The sequence below is a fragment of the Lutjanus erythropterus genome, chromosome 20 (assembly GCF_056507025.1).
Source record: "Lutjanus erythropterus isolate fLutEry1 chromosome 20, fLutEry1.hap2, whole genome shotgun sequence".
In the NCBI taxonomy this organism is placed as follows: Eukaryota; Metazoa; Chordata; class Actinopteri; order Lutjaniformes; family Lutjanidae; genus Lutjanus; species Lutjanus erythropterus.
In genome coordinates this window covers 20,055,516-20,074,443 of record NC_139336.1, presented here as the reverse complement: position 1 = coordinate 20,074,443, position 18,928 = coordinate 20,055,516, and the positions used below count along the sequence as shown (strand labels likewise).

The window sequence follows — 18,928 nt, the reverse complement described above, 5'->3', positions numbered from 1 at the left end:
AGCAAAAAGCTACATAACTAGTGCAAAGTCTTGACAGTAAAGTAAGGCTTTTCTTCATACTGGAGGTATCGCTAACAGACAGGAGGGTAACAGTCTATAGAAAAACAGACAGTTGCATTTTTTAACCATTAAACACAGTAATTAAGTTTCATATTGGCAAAATTCAACAACTATTTGTAAAGCAATTTAAGCTCAACATGAAAATAGACAAACACAAAAGAGGCTGTTTCAGTATCACACATACAGAATGCAGCAAGGTGTCAAAAATACTACAAAATATTTAGAAAAATGTAGAATATTTTTGTTCTCATTCATCTTTGATTGCAAGTTGACATGATCCCCAAATTGAAAAGCTGAAATGGCAACAGCCAAAGATTTATTTTACATAATATATATCTCAATCATTCTCATTGATCATTTGCCAGTATGTTGAACTCTAAAAGGTTTCGTTCAAACCTTATAATAAAGTGTCAGCTGTGAATCCACCTCAGCAGGTTTATTTCAGAGAGTTCAGAGACATGAGAATGCTGGGTTTCTCTTCCATGACGCGCACAAGCAAGTTGTCGATGTACTGCTCGAGCTCCGCCATCTTTTTGTCTCTCTCTGAGAGCTGTGTCTCCTGTTTGCGCACCAGGGAGATGAGTTCCTCTCGAGTCAGCTGGGAGTACGGACCTTTCAGCCCAGTGTCATCTACCTGTGAGAGTGCATAAAACACGGAGAGTGCATTTATATATTAAATACAAATATGGCACAAAATTAATGACTAATGAAAGATTCAAATGTTGATGCTATTTGAGGAAACAGATGGACCAGCATTTACATTTAAGCTTTCCTTTGCTAATTTATTTTGTTAACCAAGATGGAAAATCCTTTAGAGGGAACATTTGTCACTCTCAAGGATTTTCCATCTTGGTTAACAAAGATGGAAACCAAGATGGAAAATCCTTTAGAGGGAACATTTGTCACTTTTCATGTGGATGTCCAGCAGCGATGGTGGTAAATGTAGTCAACTGAAGTACTAAATTCCTTAGTTTGTGCCATATTGACTGAGAACGCTGAGTTTTCCTGCTGCAAAATCTGTTTTCTTCCTGAATTTACTGATGTATGTGTCTGTATGTGACTGGATGTAAGGGGCCCGTACACAGCCGAACCCTTAAATGTTACAAAGGTTTAAAAGTGCAGAGAGTGTGTGAATGTTGACAGAGGTATGAGCTCATCAATGATGTGTGTATGGTGAAAACCATGGCAGGTGATCCATGGACATTTAAATATCTAAGATTTTTAGGATTTCAAGTCTAATTGTCTATTAGTACAATTTTTTGGATGAAAATGCTGAAAATTAAACAATTAAACATCCCTCTTCAAACACTTTATTAAAGAAGTCAAGTGATGAAAAACTAGTTTGTTAGTCTTTATAAGTTTATATTTGGTTGAGCAACAGAAATCAGGATCAGATGCAATTTCAGTTGCGTCGTTAATGTTCAGTAAGTCCAACATGACCGACCACCGGACAGATAATGTGCCACGAAAACACAGCATGTCTGTCACATAACACTGTTCTGGCTAGGATGGTGATACACGCAAACATGGCTGTGGGCGTCAGAAACTTGCACGCAGTTCATCCTGGTGCATGTAGACCCTGCCGGGTCGCGAGCAGGACTATTCAGTGTTGACGGCAGCAATTAATTCCTCAGTGTGTGCAATAATGCTCAATCATTCACATGAAAATGAATGACTTTTCCCTTTAACTACCATAAAAGTCTTTTTCTTTTTAAAAAAGTTACCTTTGCTGTCTTCTGAACTTCACTCTGAATTCCTGTGGATTTGTTATCCGTTTCCCCCTGAACGACTGAGACAGTCTGCTGCTGTCCCAAAGGATTAAGAGGTTTTACAGGTTGAAGCCTGCAATGATGAAAAAAAAGTAAAAAGAACAAGATCTGGGATGAAATAGACATATGACTCAGTTAAAAAAAAACTATGAGATGTATAATCTGTCTGTGAGATCAAAAAGCAACCTGGTTAGCAATCACGAGTCAAAGAGAATGAAGTAGTTTGCATTAATGCTGTGAGCTCATTCATCCACGCCGACCTTATCAGATTCAGCACAATTAATAATACAAGCAAAGATGAACGAGGAAATGAAAGATAAATGAGGATGAATCATAGAAGATTCTACGTTAGATTTTTTTCTTTTTCTGAAAGACATTATGGCGTGATATTGGGAGCCAGTGCTGTGTGATCTATATTTCAAGAGGAGACTGAGGCGTGATGATAAATATTCTGTTGAGGAGCTGAATCATCTCACCTTCGTGAAGCTGTAGGAGGCCCTTCTTTCTTCCCGCCTGCCTCTTCCCCTGCGCTCTGCACTGTGGTTGCAGGCTGGGAGTCCTGTAACGGGTTCTCCTGGACGTGCTCGGGGTAACTTTGGTTATCACGTACAGTCACACCTGTATCATCTGTAACAGGGCCTCCTTCAGTGTTCTGCTTCATTAAAGTGCTCGATGTGGTGGCTGTCGTTGCGGGAAGCGGGGGAGCATGGGCCGTCTTTGAGGATTTGATTTTTGCTTGAGAGGCAGCAGCTTGTGACACAGCTGGAGGCCGTTGTATTGAACCAGTAGTTGTTGTATTATCTTGGGCTGCGAGCTCATCTTCATCTTCGTCATCTTCGAATGGATTTAAGCCATAAACAACCGGCTTTTGTTTTGCCTCTGAGCTACGCTCATTGGAGGTCTTGCCACCAGAAGACGAGGCTGTTTTTGGCCCTTCTTCTCCAGGTCTAGATGGCGCAAGACGTTTACTGTGCTTGGCTATGTTTGTTGTTCCCTTGGTGGCGCTAGTTTGCGTCAAGCTCTGGACGTTCTTTGCATCTGCAGACCTACTCAGAGGAGCGATCATCTGCACCGAGCGCTGCGGGGGAACGCTCACAGTTTTGACATCTTTTTCTTTGCTCTGCTTGTTAACTTGAGCCAGATGTTGTGCAGATCCATCCTGACTCTGTCTCTCAGCTTGGTTTCTTCCTGGAGGCTGAGGAGCCGGCCGCCTCTCCCGTTGAGCATGAGCAAGATCCTTTTCATCAGTGGAAGCAGCAGCAGATTGACTCCTGAAAATGAGACCCAGATGACATTACATTTAAGCAGACTCAAGCATTTAATTGGCAAGAGTCTCATAGGGGAGACAAAATATTCTAATGCTGCAAGGAAATAAATTCAGAGAGAAGAAGTGCTTCACGAGCCTTGGATAATCATCTAAAACAAGTCAGGGGTGTTGAGAAGAAAATCTAACAACAGGCCATTTTTGAGATAAGATAATTTATCACATTTTCTCAAGGTCAGTAACTGCGTGTATGAAAAAGGCTGAAATGAGCATCCAGATTATATGATGTGAAAAAAACAGGTTCATCTACAAATCTAATCTGTAATATTTGGAAAAATGGTTTAGCCTTTTGGGCTTTAAGAATTCATTTTATACAAATCTAACCACTCAATGTAACCAGTTTGGGGTATATTGATGATTGTTAGCATAAAGAGTGTAGCTTTTCTTTATCTTCATATATGATACTGGAGACTGTCAGTAAATTAATGTTAATCCTATTGCATATTCCCTGATTAAGATGGCTTCTCATTGTCACAAAGCTTTTATCTGATGATGGTATTGAAACGTCGCAAATGAATATATTATTTCAGGTAAAGACAGTTTGCAGGAGGTTATTTGCGACCTTCTCCTCCTCGTCTCCTATGCGTGTCATGAAATAGACGTGTGAAGTCCTCTTCAGTTCTGACTCACTGTTTATGTGACACCTTATATAATGATGTAAGACTTGGCAATCAGCTCCCAATCTCAGTTGACGGCAGAAACACATCCTCGCTCAAAGACATGTATAGGTCTGCACGCTTGTACCAACTCTTACACACACAAACAAGCACAGCGCTATGCAATTTTCATGATGGTGTCAGCTTTAGGTTGCATTTTAAAAAAGAAGTGCTGAGAAGAGCTGTTGCTGTGTTGTGACCGACTCAAAAACAAGATAAACCACATTCACACATTAACACCTTCTATACACGTAAAGAACACTGATCTTATATATATATATATATATATATATATATATATATTTTTTTTTTTTTTTAATCAAGCGTTATAATAGTTTCACAACCTCACATCCTGTTCTGTTCTGCTACTGATAACTCAGCAGGTTAACTGAACTCAATTTCGTTCTCTGTCGCTGTGTTATAACTGTGCAAAAACCTCATAATGTTTCATGAATTGACTGACAACATGATATTTGTGGTTCCCGGATTATGCATCGTAATGACTTTGATGCTGATTTTCCAGGAACGCCATTTGGCATAATGTAAGTACGCAACTCAACAAAATCAATTACACAGGTCTTGTCTCGGACACAACCTCAGGGCCCTGACGAAGGCAAATAGCCAGAAAGGTTTGTGCAATAAAGCATGGTATACTGGTGAGACTTTAATTTTAAGTTAAATTCATTTTGAAAGCATTTTATTTTTATGCAACAATACAATGGGGGTAGGTAGTTTATTTCTATCATCTCTTATATTATTTTGGAAGTGAACATCGTGTAGTGTTTGTGATCAGTGTTTTGTACGATGACTTGAACTAACCTTTGTTGGACAGTTGACACTGTGCTGCTGTCAGGTTCAGCAGGTGAGTCTGGACTCTCCTCAAAAGGATTAGTTGAAAAGTCTTCATCAAATGGATTAGTAGAAGTGATTTCAGCAGCTTTGTGTTTGGGTTTATTTTCCTTTTTCTTCTGTTTGTCTGCAACTCTTTTTGCCTTTTCTTTCTCCAGTTTCCTTGCCTCCTCTTCAGCTTTCTTCTTCCTAATCCTTTCCTCTTCCTCCCTTTTAATTTTCTCCTCTTCCTCAATCCTCTTTTGTTCCTCCTCTTGTTTCCTCCTCTCTTCCTCCATCCTAATTTTTTCCTCCTCTTCCTGTCTTATTCTCTCCTCCTCCTCAATTCTTCTCCTCTTAAGTTCTTCTTGTCTATTTTTTTCTTCTAACAATCTCTCATTTTCTTCCTTTTCCTTCCTAGCCTTCTCTTCTTCCTTCTCTTTCCTAATCCTTTCCTCTTCCTCCTTTTGCCTTTTTTCTTCTTCAATTCTCCTCCTTTCTTGTTCTTCTAGTATCCTCTTTTCTGCTATCTGCCTCCTAACGTTCTCCTCTTCTTGTCTCCTCTCCCTTTCCTCTTCCTCCTTTCTAATTTTCTCTTCTTCCTCTTTCCTCTTTTCTTCTAACAATCTCTCATATTCTTCCTTTTCCTTCTTAGCCTTCTCCTCCTCCTCTTTCCTAATCCTTTCCTCTTCCTCCCTACGCCTCCTTTCTTGTTCCTCCAGCCTCCTCTTTTCCTCACACTCTTCTTCTTGTCTTCTCAGCATTTCCTCTTTCTCTTGTCTCCTCCTCTCTTCCTCCCTCCTAATCCTCTCCTCCTCCTCTTTTCTAACTTTCTCTTCCTCAATTCTCTTTCTTTCTTCTTCCTCCAGTCTCCTCATTTCCTCTGCTAATTTATACTCTTCCTCTTGTCTCCTCCTCTCTTCCTCAGCCCTTTCCTCCTCCATCCTGATTCTCTCCTCTTCCTCTCTTTGCCTTTTTTCTTCTTCCTCAATTCTTCTCCTTTCTTCTTCTTCCGCTAGTCTCCTCTTTTCCTCTGCTAGTCTTTCATGCTCTTCCTCTTCTCTCCTCTTCCTCTCCTCTTCTTCTTGTCTCCTCCTCTCTTTCTCAGCCCTTTCTTCCTCCATCCTAATCCTCTCCTCTTCCTCTCTTTGCCTTTTTTCTTCTTCTTCAATTCTCCTTGCTTCTTCCTCTAGTCTCTTCTCTTCTGCTAATCTTTCACGCTCTTCTTCTTCTCTCTTAACTCTCTCCTCTTCCTCACGTCTTCTCCTCTCTTCCTCCTCCCTCTGAATCCTCTCCTCTTCCTCCTTTCTAACTCTCTCTTCTTCAATCCTTCTTTCCTCCTCCAGTCTCCTCTCTTCTTCTGCTAATTTACGCTCCTCTTCTCTCCTCCTCACCATTTCCTCTTCCATCCTAATCCTTTCCTCTTCCTCCCTTTGCCTTTTCTCTTCTTCCTCAATTCGCCTTCTTTCTTCCTCTTCCTCTAGTCTTCTCTTCTCCTCAGCCAACCTCTCAGCTTCCTCTTCTTGTCTCCTAACCCTCTCCTCTTCCTCTTCTTTTCTCCTCCTTTCCTCCTCCATCCGAACCCTCTCCTCTTCCTCTTCTTTTCTCCTCCTTTCCTCCTCCATCCTAACCCTCTCCTCTTCCTCTTCTTTTCTTCTCCTCTCCTCCTCCTTCCTAGCCCTCTCCTCTTCCTCTTTTTTAAGTTCATCCTCATCCTCTTTTATAGTTTCTTTTTCAGCTGTCTCCTCCTCCTCTTCCTCCGTCCAGGGTGAATATTGTCTCACCGCCCTCAGTGAATCAACAGATGGAGGAGAGCTTTCGGGGACGTCCTCCATGGATCCATGGCCTGAACTGGCCAGACTGAAGTTGGAGCCAATGCGAGAGGTCCGGGGCGGTGGCTCCTCACAGTATATATGACTACCATTGATGCACAGGTTACTCTGTTCTGCAGCACCATGTTTTTGGTGACCAGACTCTTTGTTGTCTGAGCTGCCTGAGCGTTTGTGTATCTTGAACTTGAACTTCTTTTTACCTGGAAGGACATGAGAAAGTTAACATGCACATACAATCCCAAAAAGTTGGGACACTAACAATAACAAGAATGCAGTGATTTGCAAAACATTTTCAACTTATATTCAGTTTAATACAGTACAAAGACAATGTTTAAACTGACTTTATTTTTGTAAATATAAACTTATTCTGCATTTGATGCCTGCAACAAATGACTGGGAAAACTACACTAAATTAGACGTCCCTACTTATTTCAGCAACACAATGCCAAAACACATTCTGCATTTGTTACATCAGCGTGGTTTCAGAGTAAAAGAGTTTGGGTTATAGACTGACCTGCCTGCATAATGAAGAGTAAAACACAATAGAGACCCTGAACTGTTGAGAATCTGAAGTGTAATATCAAGAAAGAATGGGACAAATTTTTTCTTTCAAAACTGCATCAATTAGTGTCCTCAGTTCCCAAACGCCTACTGAACGTTAAAGGAAAAGCGGATGCATCACAGTGGTAAACGTGCCCCTGTCACAACTTTTTTGTCATGCATCAAATTCAGAATGATTGATGATATGATATGATATTGATATGATATCTACAAAAACCAATAAACATGATCAGTTTGAACAACTTTTTTGAAATCAGGGTTGTAATCTCACAAAGGACAAAAGAAAATCAATTAAATAAGGGTGATGGAGTGAATTAAAACTGACCTTCAGAAGAATCCACATTTAGACCAGACGACTGGCTGCCACTGAGCGAGGAGTTTTTCGCAGGCAGGACAGACATGGACTGAGACATGTTTTTCTGCAGGTTTGACTTTGGAGAAAACAACGACTTCATCTTGTGTTTCTTCTTCTTCTCGTCCTTGCCAGCAGCCATGTCCTCCTCCCCGTGTCCCTCCTCCTCACTGTCAGTCAGGACCTGAGTGAAAGACGGCACGATGGTAGACGCAGTGTCCGATTCCTTTTTCTTGCCACGAACTTTGTCCTTGAACTTGCCCAGACGGGATCTGGATTTGCCAGCAGCGGAAAGGTCAAACATGCTGGCAGTCATGTTGTTTCTCATGAACTGGATGTCCACGAGCACCTCTCCTCTGTCTTTGTCTGCCTTGCCAGTCTTGTCCAGCAGCTTAAACCATCTGTTAAAGACAGGAACCTTAATTAGAATAACATTTACCAAAGACACGTCCACGATACATAACCTCCAAATGTCTGATTAATTGTGCAAACATTATTTCAAAAGATGCATTTTTAGAAAAAAAAACAAATTCTATACATTCCAACAGTTCCACAGAAACATTATCATTCCTTTTGAGCTGTTTTTCTGGCCACCTGAATGTCCAATCTTCACTCTCTTTTAGTTCCATCTCTTAGAGCTCGAGATCTGTGCCCGCATAAAATTTTTACCCAGCGGGTTTAGGTCAGGTCGGGCCATATTTCTCACGGGCTGTATTATCATTTATTATTATTATCAGTAGAAATAGTAGTAGCACTTATTTTTGTTTTCCTAATTTTGTTGTTGCCAATTCAATTCATGTATTTTCCCTGTCACTGTCACCTCCTACTGTTACATGGCGGGAAGCTTGTTAGGAAAAATGTCAGGCTGAAATATGCTAATGAAGGATGGGTTCAGGTCAGGCTTGGGTCTTTTTCGGGCTCAACTTTTCAGGCCCGTTTAAAGTCCTTCCGTCTCTACGAACACCTGAGGGAAATATCTGGCTCTTTCACAGCTAAATGTTCCACTATATTTGCCAGCATGCAAACTTTGACCAGTGGCAAACGAGCTGGTAGTGTATAGTAGGTTTTCAGAGCTTTTAAGCCAAAAACGATGCTATGAGAGCAGTGAAGCCCAACAGTTGGTCAGACAGCTGAAACAATGAGCTGAAATTGTCTATAAAGCTGACTGGGGCTGCAGATTCAGTTGATAATTCTCTCAACATTTCCTTTTGCATTGTCCCATTGTTTTCATATTGTCATGTGATACACTGTTATTGTAAAAACATTGATTATAGCCGCTTAAATGAATGTGGTTTATCATATTGAAGGCATGATCCTGATATTAATCCAGGGTACATTAATTCTGCAGGGCTGGCATGATTTGGTGTAGGATAACTCTTAGTGAAACAAAATATGAATTATTTGGACTGGCTTTGTTTTTGAAAAACAGCTTTTTGCTTAGATCTGTATATGCAGAATGAATGTGTCTATGACGTGGTAGTCATAATCTGCCACTTTGACAGAGGAGATATTTACCTGATAGTATCTTAAGACTGTGTACCTTATTGTCTGACAGGAAACCAATGTGACAGGTATCATATGTTTGTTGTTTGGTTGCTGGGATGTGGGGAGTGTCTCACTGAGAGTGACTGCTGACACCTGAGTTGGTATGAATGTTCACCAACATATATGTGTGCCTGGGCAGTTAGTCTCTCCTCTCTGGGTTGCTCAGTTCAGTGGGACCTTGGTTGTTTTGTTTTTCTGTTTATTTCACCTGAACACATTCACACACCCACACACTACAAACATCATGGATGAACTGACTTTGATTTGATTTAGTTCTCTTAAATACTTCCTATGAACCAGGCTGTGACAAAATGAGAGCTCGTCCACGATATACGAGTTTGTTTTCATGATGACAAAAAACTGAATAGCTAAACAATACAATGGAATTCCTCCAATCACTGTTACATTTGAAAAAAAGCCACCAAGATCATTAAAAAGTTAAGTTAAGTTAATAACACATAATATATGAAACTCAGACAATCATTGGTTGTTGAGTTATTTTATCTTGTATCCATATTACAGAATGGGAAATGTATGTGAAAATAATCCAATTTATGTTTCATGCATTATGCATGTTTTCAGACAAAACTGCTCCAATGCATAAAACTACAACTTCAGTTACTAATCTTGTTTGTTTATACTTTGTAGAAAAAAAAAAGAAACTGTATGATCATCATAATGCAATTCTGCTGAAAGCAAAGAAACAATAATAGCCTGCTGTATTAATGATAGCCTGGTCCTACCAAGGTCCAGTGTACATTCTTGGAAATTAAAATTCTGTCCACTGTGAATTTACATTCACTTTAATAACTTTTTAGATCAAATGCTTCACTGACTCTCAACAAGGTGTCACCCAGAAAAGAGTCATATTAATGCAGAATCATTCCCCTACAAACTATTATGCACCATAACGTCATAAACTCTAATACTGAGATTCATGTACAGCATGTTGACATTTAGTCCTCGTCAGTTTCTCTGTGGAAACTATGATCCATCCAAACGGAGAGTGAGTCAGCAGCGACTTAAATGTTTTTGGAAAGTCTGTGAGGATCTAAGAAGAACCAGCAAACCAACCATGAAGGAAAGTTTTTTTTTAATAATAATAGTGTCCCATTTGTGGCAGCCTCTAATTTATGAATGCTTGTATTGTGTGTATAATTTTTGTTCCTTTTTCCTCTGTCTCACACAATAAAGTACTATATCAGGATCAGACCTGCTGCATAGATTCATACAAATAGCAGGATCTCTAATAGCTCATGGCCCACAATGCCTTGGTGACGTGTGTCACACTCAAGTTTGTGCATTTACTGCACATTCCCAGACATCTAACCCTGCAGACAGTCAACACACTAGTCGCCCCCTGAAGGAGTTAGTTTATATATAACAAGATTAGTCTCTACTTCTCACAAAACAAGCTGCTGTTAACCTCATCATCTCCATTTAAACATACTGTAACAACAAGTCTTATTCTCTCAGTGAGAAGCGTGCTGCAGTGATGAGACAGATGACAAAGTCAGCAATTTTTCATGAGTTCTATTCTTTTGAATCAATGTGTTGCTGACTTCTAAGTGACATGGTTAGCGTGTGTCAAGGTCACATGATGTTCTGTCATGGCTGAAAGGGTGGGGACAGCAACCTGTAACTAAGCAGCAGTATCAAAACAGACCACACAACTGTATTTTTCAACATAAAGAGTCATTGTGGGGTACAGGAAAGGATAGTTGAACTGTCCCCAGGGTTGGGGTCAGTTGCAACATCTGACTTCTTCTGTTCAAATAAATATTGTGAACAATATGTCATGTTTAAATGGTATAAAGATTTGTTTGGTCTTGTCCAAAAAGTCTCTAACTATAAACTATATTCTATAACTATAAATAACTGAAAGAAATTCCATAATACTATACTATAATACTAAGATGACAGTGAAGGAAACCAACATAAACACTGGTTACAATCTCGTCTTCTCATAAAATGTAGAAAAGCCTAAATGCACTCAGCGACAGATCAACGGAGACCAAGTTTTGTCCACTTTGCGCTGCTACTGCACCTGTGTCACAGTCCAGTACTGACAGAAGGGTCTCAGAATAAGCAGAATAATTTAACAGAACAACGAAAAAGGAGCAGTCAGCATAAAAAGTGCTTATCAGGCAGAAATCTGAGGTCAGCTCACCACTGAACAAACAACTCCAACTGAAATCTGGATTCCTGGGGAAATGAGGAAATGAGGAAGGGGCCGTGTGGGCATTTCTGTGTGGGCGCGTGTGTGTGTCTATACGAATATTACTCACGTTGTGGGGACATCAATCTGCTTAAATGCTCACATTGCGGGAACTCACCTTCCTTATGGGGACCAAATGGAAGTCCACATGAAATAAATCATTAAATTTAAGGGTAGAGACTTGGGTTAAGGTCAGGTTAGATGTAGGTTATATTAATGGTTAGCGTTAGTTAAGTGGTCGTTATGAGCAGGGTAGGTCTACAGGAAATGATTCACAGTCATGATGAAAAGATATGTTTGAAAAACAGAAAAATGTGGAAGCTTTAAGCAGGATTGTCATAGATCTATATTGTGTTTTGAGTTTGTGTGTTTAATTGTATAACTGTCCCCTCATTTGGCATAAAACCTCTACCTCATATGCCCCCGATATGTAATACAGACTCAGCTGAATACAACGCCTTCCTCTCGGTGGTACTGATATGTTGCCGAGACTCACCCGCCTACTCGTCGTCCTCCTCTCTGAGGAATGCTTCAGATATGTGGCACCAACTAACAAATTAAGGAGGAAAAGGCGTTTTCCTGGAATTTCCAAAATGGATGAAACTGTTGTCACAGCTCCCTCCCACTGTTGAGTAATGGGATATGATTTGCTAATTTCACACCTGACATTGCCAGACACATCACCCATTTATCCATCATGCAAATAAAGGGGGACCTTAATCCATTTTGAAATGCTCATGAAAATCGAAGTGTTAACATGTCAACTATATCAGCAAACTTCCTAACCTAAACTCACATTTTGATGTAATAAAACTTTGTAGAGCTGAGAGGAACTGCAGAGGAACTGGTATTAAACAACATCAAATATCACAATACTTTTAACCAAATACCTCGATATTAATATTTATTGACAGTGGTGTTTTTTACATGATACACAGGTATTTTTCCATGTACCCACAAAGAAAGCTCCGTGATTTCCATATGCCCACTAAAAATGTGTAGCAATATGTAACAGTATAATTTTGTGACTGACCTTTCAATTTAGCAATTTGGTTTTTGCAAATACCAGATTGAGATGTGTGACAGTGAACAAACACAGAGGAACAACAGGGAATTAAGGACAAAGTCTTTATGGGATAAGGTTAGCATTATTGTTCCTTGGCATAGTTAAAAAAAACTCACATCTACGTCATCATTCACTCATTTAATGCCCAATCCTGCACTTCTTAGTGGTACAAATCAAACACACCCTATGTTGCGTTACTTAAGGATGCACACTGTGTTTAGGAAAATGCTACAACACTCCCAGTGGATCCTCCAGTTGTGTGATTTCTATATTTGCTACACTCAGAGGAACTTCGACCTTCACTGAGGTATGCAAGGCCTTTCTGCTGTTTCAAAGTTGTGACTGGACCGCAGACTTTTTCATTTTGAAATGTTTGATAGCTTTAAGGACTGCAGTGAGACAGACAGACTGGTTTTATACAAACTGAGAATGGACAAGCAAAGAAATTCAGCAAAGAGCTGAATGCTGCAGACTTTGCGGTGCTCAAGGCTCAGAGAACTAGAAAACTGTACTATAATACTGAGTTGTATTACAGTAATAAAGCATAATAATATTGACGAACCTATAACACTATTAGTACACTAACATTGTACTACAGCAGCCTGTAGTATATTAAAACTATACTTCTCTGATACTGACAGACGCCACAAACACATCCAACATGAACAAGTAAAAAAGAAGAAGAAGTAAGCTAGTTCAGTTTAATCAGACGGGAAGTTGCAAAAGTGTTTGGGCGTTAGCTGGTTGGGGTAGTAAGCAGGGTGCAGGAGGAGGAATTAAAAATGCCTTTCACTGAACAGAGCCTGGGTGATGATGACTATGCCTTTAAACCCAGTAATCTCACACCCCTGTGAAGAGAAGAAAGTGTTCCTCTGCTGTACAGACAGAACAAGAAGAGGATAATGCATGACTCAACATTTTGTAAATTTATTCTACTTTCTGCACACACACACACACACACACACACACACATCCTTCCTTGTGAAGCCTGAACTACTGATAAGACAATACCCTGAGTGGTTCAAGCCTTTCTTATCACAGAGCACAGCTGTGTGAGTGCGAGAAGAGCTGAGTGAGTGAAACAGCTCCACAGTGATAATGTCCAAGCACCAAAACTGTCCAGGGCTCAGTCTATCAGTTCACAACCGTGAGTCAGAGAAGACAAAATGAAGACTTGTTCACAGGAACCAGAGTGAATGTGACTAGAAATTCCCTTTCCAATGGAAAATTAAACTAGGAAAACTAATGACTGAACTTATTTTTAAGCCAAAATAATCACAACACATGCTGTTGACAACTACAAAGTAATTGCAAATTATTTTGATAATTGATTAATCAAGTAACTTTTTTAAGAGGAAAATTTTCTGACTTCAGCGTCTCAGATTTGAATAGTTTCTGGTTTCTTTAGTCCATCTAACTAAATAGCTTTGGGTTGTAGACAAAATAATACTTCTGAGGATGTCACTTCGGGCTTTGGGCATTTTGACCAAACAATTAATCGATTGATTTGAAAGAATGATCGACAGGTTAATCAATGACAAAATTAATCCTTAGCTGCAGCACTACAAGGAGAAAATAATTTATGGCGAAGGTGTTTCAAAACACAAAATGCTGGACAGAAGGTTTAATTGAGGCTTGCTTACTGCGGGTTATTTAATATCCTTACACTTAATTCTCCTGCAGCAGATATGGATGTTGTGCAAAGAGGTCACCGCTAAACAATAAACGTACACATGGGTTGTAATGAGCTGCTTGAACAGACAACCTACATGCTCGTTTTTCTGGTGAGGATGAGCTGCAATGGCGTCCAGAGGCATTTTGGTCTGAGCCTGTGGAATAACACCCCCAGGAAACCGAAAATGAGAGAATCCAGACAAATTTGCAATCATGAAATTAACTGAATATTTTTAATTCATAATTCAAAACATCTTTTAAGCCAACATAGAGAGAAGTCCTTGAGGTGTTCAGAAAAAAATTGAAATTTGAAAAGATTCAGTTTCATGATAACTGGACAAACTCATGTGCCTGATGGAGCTTGTGGTGAGACTGTTTTTTCACTTATCCACTTATGATCCAGCTTCATCATTTTTGTTCCTTTTGCTTGTAGCCAGGGGCCTTTCTCAAAAACATGCAAAAGAAAACTTTGTCCACTGTCTTTCCCCTTGAAATTAAAGGCAAATAATAACCAATGACCAAACAAACACAATTATCCAATCACCAACTGACCACATAGTTCAAATCAAACAAAAGTACTAATTCAGATGTCTTAAAAGTATATTTTATATAATTATATACAGCTATCAAGAGACTAAAGTCATTCTGTTTATTCTGTCCATTTCCATCTGTGCTTCTAACAGTACTGCTTTCTTTCGCAAGCAACACATGTTCAAAAAAGAGCAAAACTTGGTTAAATAATTGCTTTCCCAAAGTCAGCCAACACCATGTCCCTTCAACAGTAGAGCCGTTGTACTGGCAGCTCGTGGAATATGTTTGTCTTCTGGGGGTCAGTACACTCACAGTGGTCTCAGTGGGAAAACTGACCCCGTAGACTGTTGCTCACTGTTGGCATCACTGTTTGTTTTTCATTGATAAAAACAGGCAGGAATGTGAGGCTAACGCTGGATTTAAACCTCAGAGGCAAGGTACACTCACCAAGGACTACAGGGAGATCAACAGAAAACAAGCTGAGTATTTATTCAACACTAAAGCAGCATGTTTCCTGATTTTACAAAAAAAGAAATCCCCATAAAAATCGATGCATGTATCAACCTGCACATTTTCTGCAGCAGTACTCGAGGGAAACCGGTATCTGATATCTGAATGCCAAAAAGAGCAGATGTGACAACTACAAAGCCCAAAACCATGCACTATTAAACAGGCAGCGTATAGCCAGGTGAAGTCCAGCTCGGGATCCTGGGAAATTTGGACGCTAGCCAAACCAGAGTAGCAGGCAGAACGCTATGAAGAAGTTATTTGTGACCAAATGCATTTAATCACAGCACATTCCATGCTCTCAAATCTCACTTTAATGTGATTTTTTCACTGTGACAATCGCACCAAACCTTCAGGCGGCGTTGTTCCGGTTGCCCTGCGCTATTAAAACTTTGCCATAATATGAAGAGACAGAAAAGCTATAGTTTTATGATGAAGAAAACTGGAACAGTAATGAGTTACAACATCAAATCCCGCCTTGGTGTGGTAGACATTACAATTCATGCAATGACCAGAGACATCAGACGGAGCAGACAGACCCAAACAACAACACAAAACCTTTGAAGAGGTGGGAGAAGGAAGTGTGTGTGTTTGTGCATTCAGACAAACAGGTTGGTATGCAGTCTGCTTTTGTATAATACCGGTCACACGGCAGGGGAGTAAAATACCCACAAACAGCTTAGCACAAGAAAATATTTTCCATCCTTACTGAGCTGCAGACGTGGCTGATGGGTGTTGCATTTAAATTTTTTGAGAATTAAAACGTTAAATATTTTCTTTCTTTGAACACATTATGTTCTGCTTAAAGGAGCATGTACCAGAAAGGCCTGTGAAACCTGATCACTGACATTATTAGCACAAACTCACTCAGCTTAAATAATTACTACACCTACTTCACACGGTCTGCACACAGTATAATGCCAATTTAAAAAGGACCAGTGACAGTAGGATTTAGTGACAGCTAACAGTAAGCTTGCAGATTGCAAACATTTACTGCAGTGGTTTTTGAAACTTGTGAAAAATTTGAAAGGCTGTGTCAAGAGCCAGTCTTGTTGATCAGCTCTTGATACCCAAACCTACACACTTATAAATATTAAACTTTATTTCTGCCATATTCTGCCAATAAATCCGTGTGAATCTTACAGACTGAATTTTTAAAGCTTGATGTTTTATTTTAGTGATGTGCTGGCACAGCAAGGTGAAGTTTGGGTCCTTTTTTGTGGAATCTCTCAGTCATCAACAAGCTCAGTCAATGAAAGAGTGAATCCTTTGACTCGCATCTTTTGCCTGAGTAAGTAATGCTGATTGGCATCCTTGAAGGCTGCTGCCGAGGGAACAAATCCCTTAAGCTGCACTGGAGCAAGTGGGCAACATTTGCAGTCCAAACCCACCAAAGCAGCTGTGTAGTGATGCGTGGCTGTGTGTGTGTGTGTGTGTGTGTGTGTGTGTGTGTGTGTGTGTGTGTGTGTGTGCGTGTGCGCCGCATGCTCAAATACCTCACCTCAGTGGAAAAAGGTGATCTAGATGAAAAGGTAGATGATCTATAATCTTATTGTTACAATAAAAGAATAGAGATTATGGAGTTTTATTCTGCAAGACCACAAAGCTGCATGACTGACAGAACAAGCAACCAGGAGTTGTTCCCCTGTTTCACAGATGAAAATCAAAGTTACTCACTCCTCACTGTGCCTATCACAATGTCACCTGATTGCTCAAAGAATCTTTGGCAGATTGATTGATTAATTGATTGACCCTTGAACCACTGGACTCTCCTGCCAAGAGACAAGCTCAATGATGCATCCTTTAAATTAGAATTAATCTTATGGGGATGTAGGAGAGGAAAAAATGACAAAACAGACAGAGATATTAGGTTGCCAATGTAAGCTAGTTAGCATGCTAATAAGATAAGAGAATGAAATGCAGACTTTGGGAACGGGTAAGGTTAGCGGTTAAGTAAAGTTACCAAAGCTGTAATGTTAAGGCATAGCAGAGCTCACCACATCATGAATGACCTGGTTCACCCTTTTTTTTCATCCCTGGGTTTTGATCTGGAAGTGGAAGTGCTTCTCCACTCAAAGTATCTCAGGAGACAACGCACAAGTTCTGCGAGGGAACGCAAACACAAATGTCTTATGAGGGGGAGCAAGAACAGTGCAAGAGAAGGCAAAAGTTCTGCAAGGGAACGCAAAAGTTTTGTGAGGGAAGGTCAAAGTTCTGCAAGAGAACGGAAAAGTTTGTGAAAGAACGCAAAGGTTTTGTGACGGAATGCAGAAGTTTGTGAAGGGACATAAAAGTTTCTTGGGAGGATGCAAAAGTATTTTCTCCACCCACATTATTTTTTCACCCATTCATTAAATTTTTTTTCAGACCTTTTTTTTCCAATCACCATTTTTGTCTCCCTATGTTCACATAGGGGTTCCGTATAAATGTTCGAGTAATTTCTGATGGCTAAAATTAATTAAATACTTTTGGGTTTTGGACTGTTAAACAAAAGATTTCTGGACTGGGATCTTGTGTGTGTGTGGGGGGGGAGACTTATATGAAGTCACTTTGGGTACTATAATGAGCTATTTTTACTATTTTTGGACATTTTATAGATAATACTATTGGTCATGAAAGTAATCGTTACTTGCCCTATAAAACAACTGATGTGTTTTCACATCATTTCTATTGACCCTCTGACTCTCTGCTGTGTAACTCACTCGGTCTTGTTGCGGGTCTTGTCCTCACTGAGCAGCAGCAGGTTGATGACAGCCTGTCCCAGCAGTTTGTCTGGACCCACCAGGGCCCGGTGCAGGACGTGGACGTGCAGCGTGGAGCGCTCCGTGCCTCCTCCTCCTCCTCCTCCTCCTCCAGCCAGCAGCAGCTGCGGCAGGTCGAAGGCGGCCTCCTCCTTCCACACCGGGGCCACGCACTTCTCCACCACCGACGTCTGGTACTTCTCTTTGCCCACTTGCATGACGGCGTAGGCATCGTTGGTGCCTCCTTTCCCCTTGATCCTGAGGCCTCTGGCTTGGAGCACCGTTACCTGGACGCTCGTGGGACACCACTGCTGATCCGACAGGGACATGCTGACACAACGCTTGTTGCTGGATTAACAGCGCGCAGAAAATAAACTCCAAAACACAAACCTGCGCGGCCTTTACATGAGTCCACCGTCAGACTGGACAGAAGAGAGGAAAAGTTTCCCTCTGAGCGTCGGTGTACTTGAGGAAACAGCTGATTGGGCGTGGCTACACCGACAGGGGGCCTCGGTTAAAGACAAGACACTCCCCCCAGATTAAATGACTCCAACAAACCTGACACTCCGCTTGGTGCCCATTCACACCTCAACAGTCACTTACTGGAATCATCGGGCCACACCTGATGCTTGCTGAGACCTGCCAGAGCGCATCAGTATCACATCAGTCAAATAAGGACAAGAATGACTGATTGATTGATTGAGGACTTATTTAAACTGACAGATCATCTAGTCCATATTCACAGTCAGTCCATAATGCAAATTTTACTGTCTTCTGTGAGGTGAATTTGAGTAATCTGGGACTTTTTTTGCAAATCTGATTTTAATTCACTTTGATATCTATCTACATAGGACCTATATCGACACATCTATTCAAACAACACCAGAAGAAAAAAGTAGATATCAAACCCAGAGAAGACATGCCACACCTATATGAAACATGTAAAAAAAAAAGTCACAATATTTTAATCATTTCAAAAGGAAAGAAAATGATAAATATCTGAATTTCTGTATTTTATTTGGGCCTTACTCATTTCTTCATTTTATTTCTTTATATTTTGATTTCATTTTTGTAATGTTTATTCTTTTTAACTTGTTATTCTTGACTGTATATAGGACATTGTCAACTGGCATTAGATTTAAAAATCTTGAATAACTACAAATGGAAGTCTCTAAATGCACATTTCCCCCCATTTGAACAGCTTCAGTGACTGGCATGCTGTTCCACACTGGCAACCATATAGCACATCATAAAACTTTGTTGC

At 40.3% G+C, this 18,928-nt stretch overlaps 1 protein-coding gene across 1 annotated transcript; it reads right to left on the bottom strand.

Annotated features, from left to right (window-relative positions):
* Positions 1–358: 358 nt before the first annotated feature.
* On the bottom strand, positions 359–18,407 carry rab11fip1b (RAB11 family interacting protein 1 (class I) b). Its single transcript, XM_084745852.1, has 6 exons — positions 17,626–18,407; positions 7,356–7,783; positions 4,629–6,669; positions 2,306–3,100; positions 1,785–1,902; positions 359–694 (listed from the first exon to the last, which is right to left on the bottom strand). Exons 1-6 carry the CDS (start codon positions 17,991–17,993, stop codon positions 497–499), a joined length of 3,948 nt encoding a protein of 1,315 aa, XP_084601978.1. The 5' UTR covers positions 17,994–18,407; the 3' UTR covers positions 359–496.
* Between the last annotated feature and the right edge of the window lie 521 nt (positions 18,408–18,928).

Bases quoted from the DNA above. Each gene is read 5' to 3' on its own strand.
- rab11fip1b (XM_084745852.1), bottom strand. From the start codon at position 17,993: ATGTCCCTGTCGGATCAGCAGTGGTGTCCCACGAGCGTCCAGGTAACG. The intron at 6,670-7,355 runs GTCAGTTTTAAT...ATGTCCTTCCAG, and splicing joins AAATGTGGATTCTTCTGAAG to GTAAAAAGAAGTTCAAGTTC. The intron at 3,101-4,628 runs GTTAGTTCAAGT...TCTCATTTTCAG, and splicing joins GTGTCAACTGTCCAACAAAG to GAGTCAATCTGCTGCTGCTT.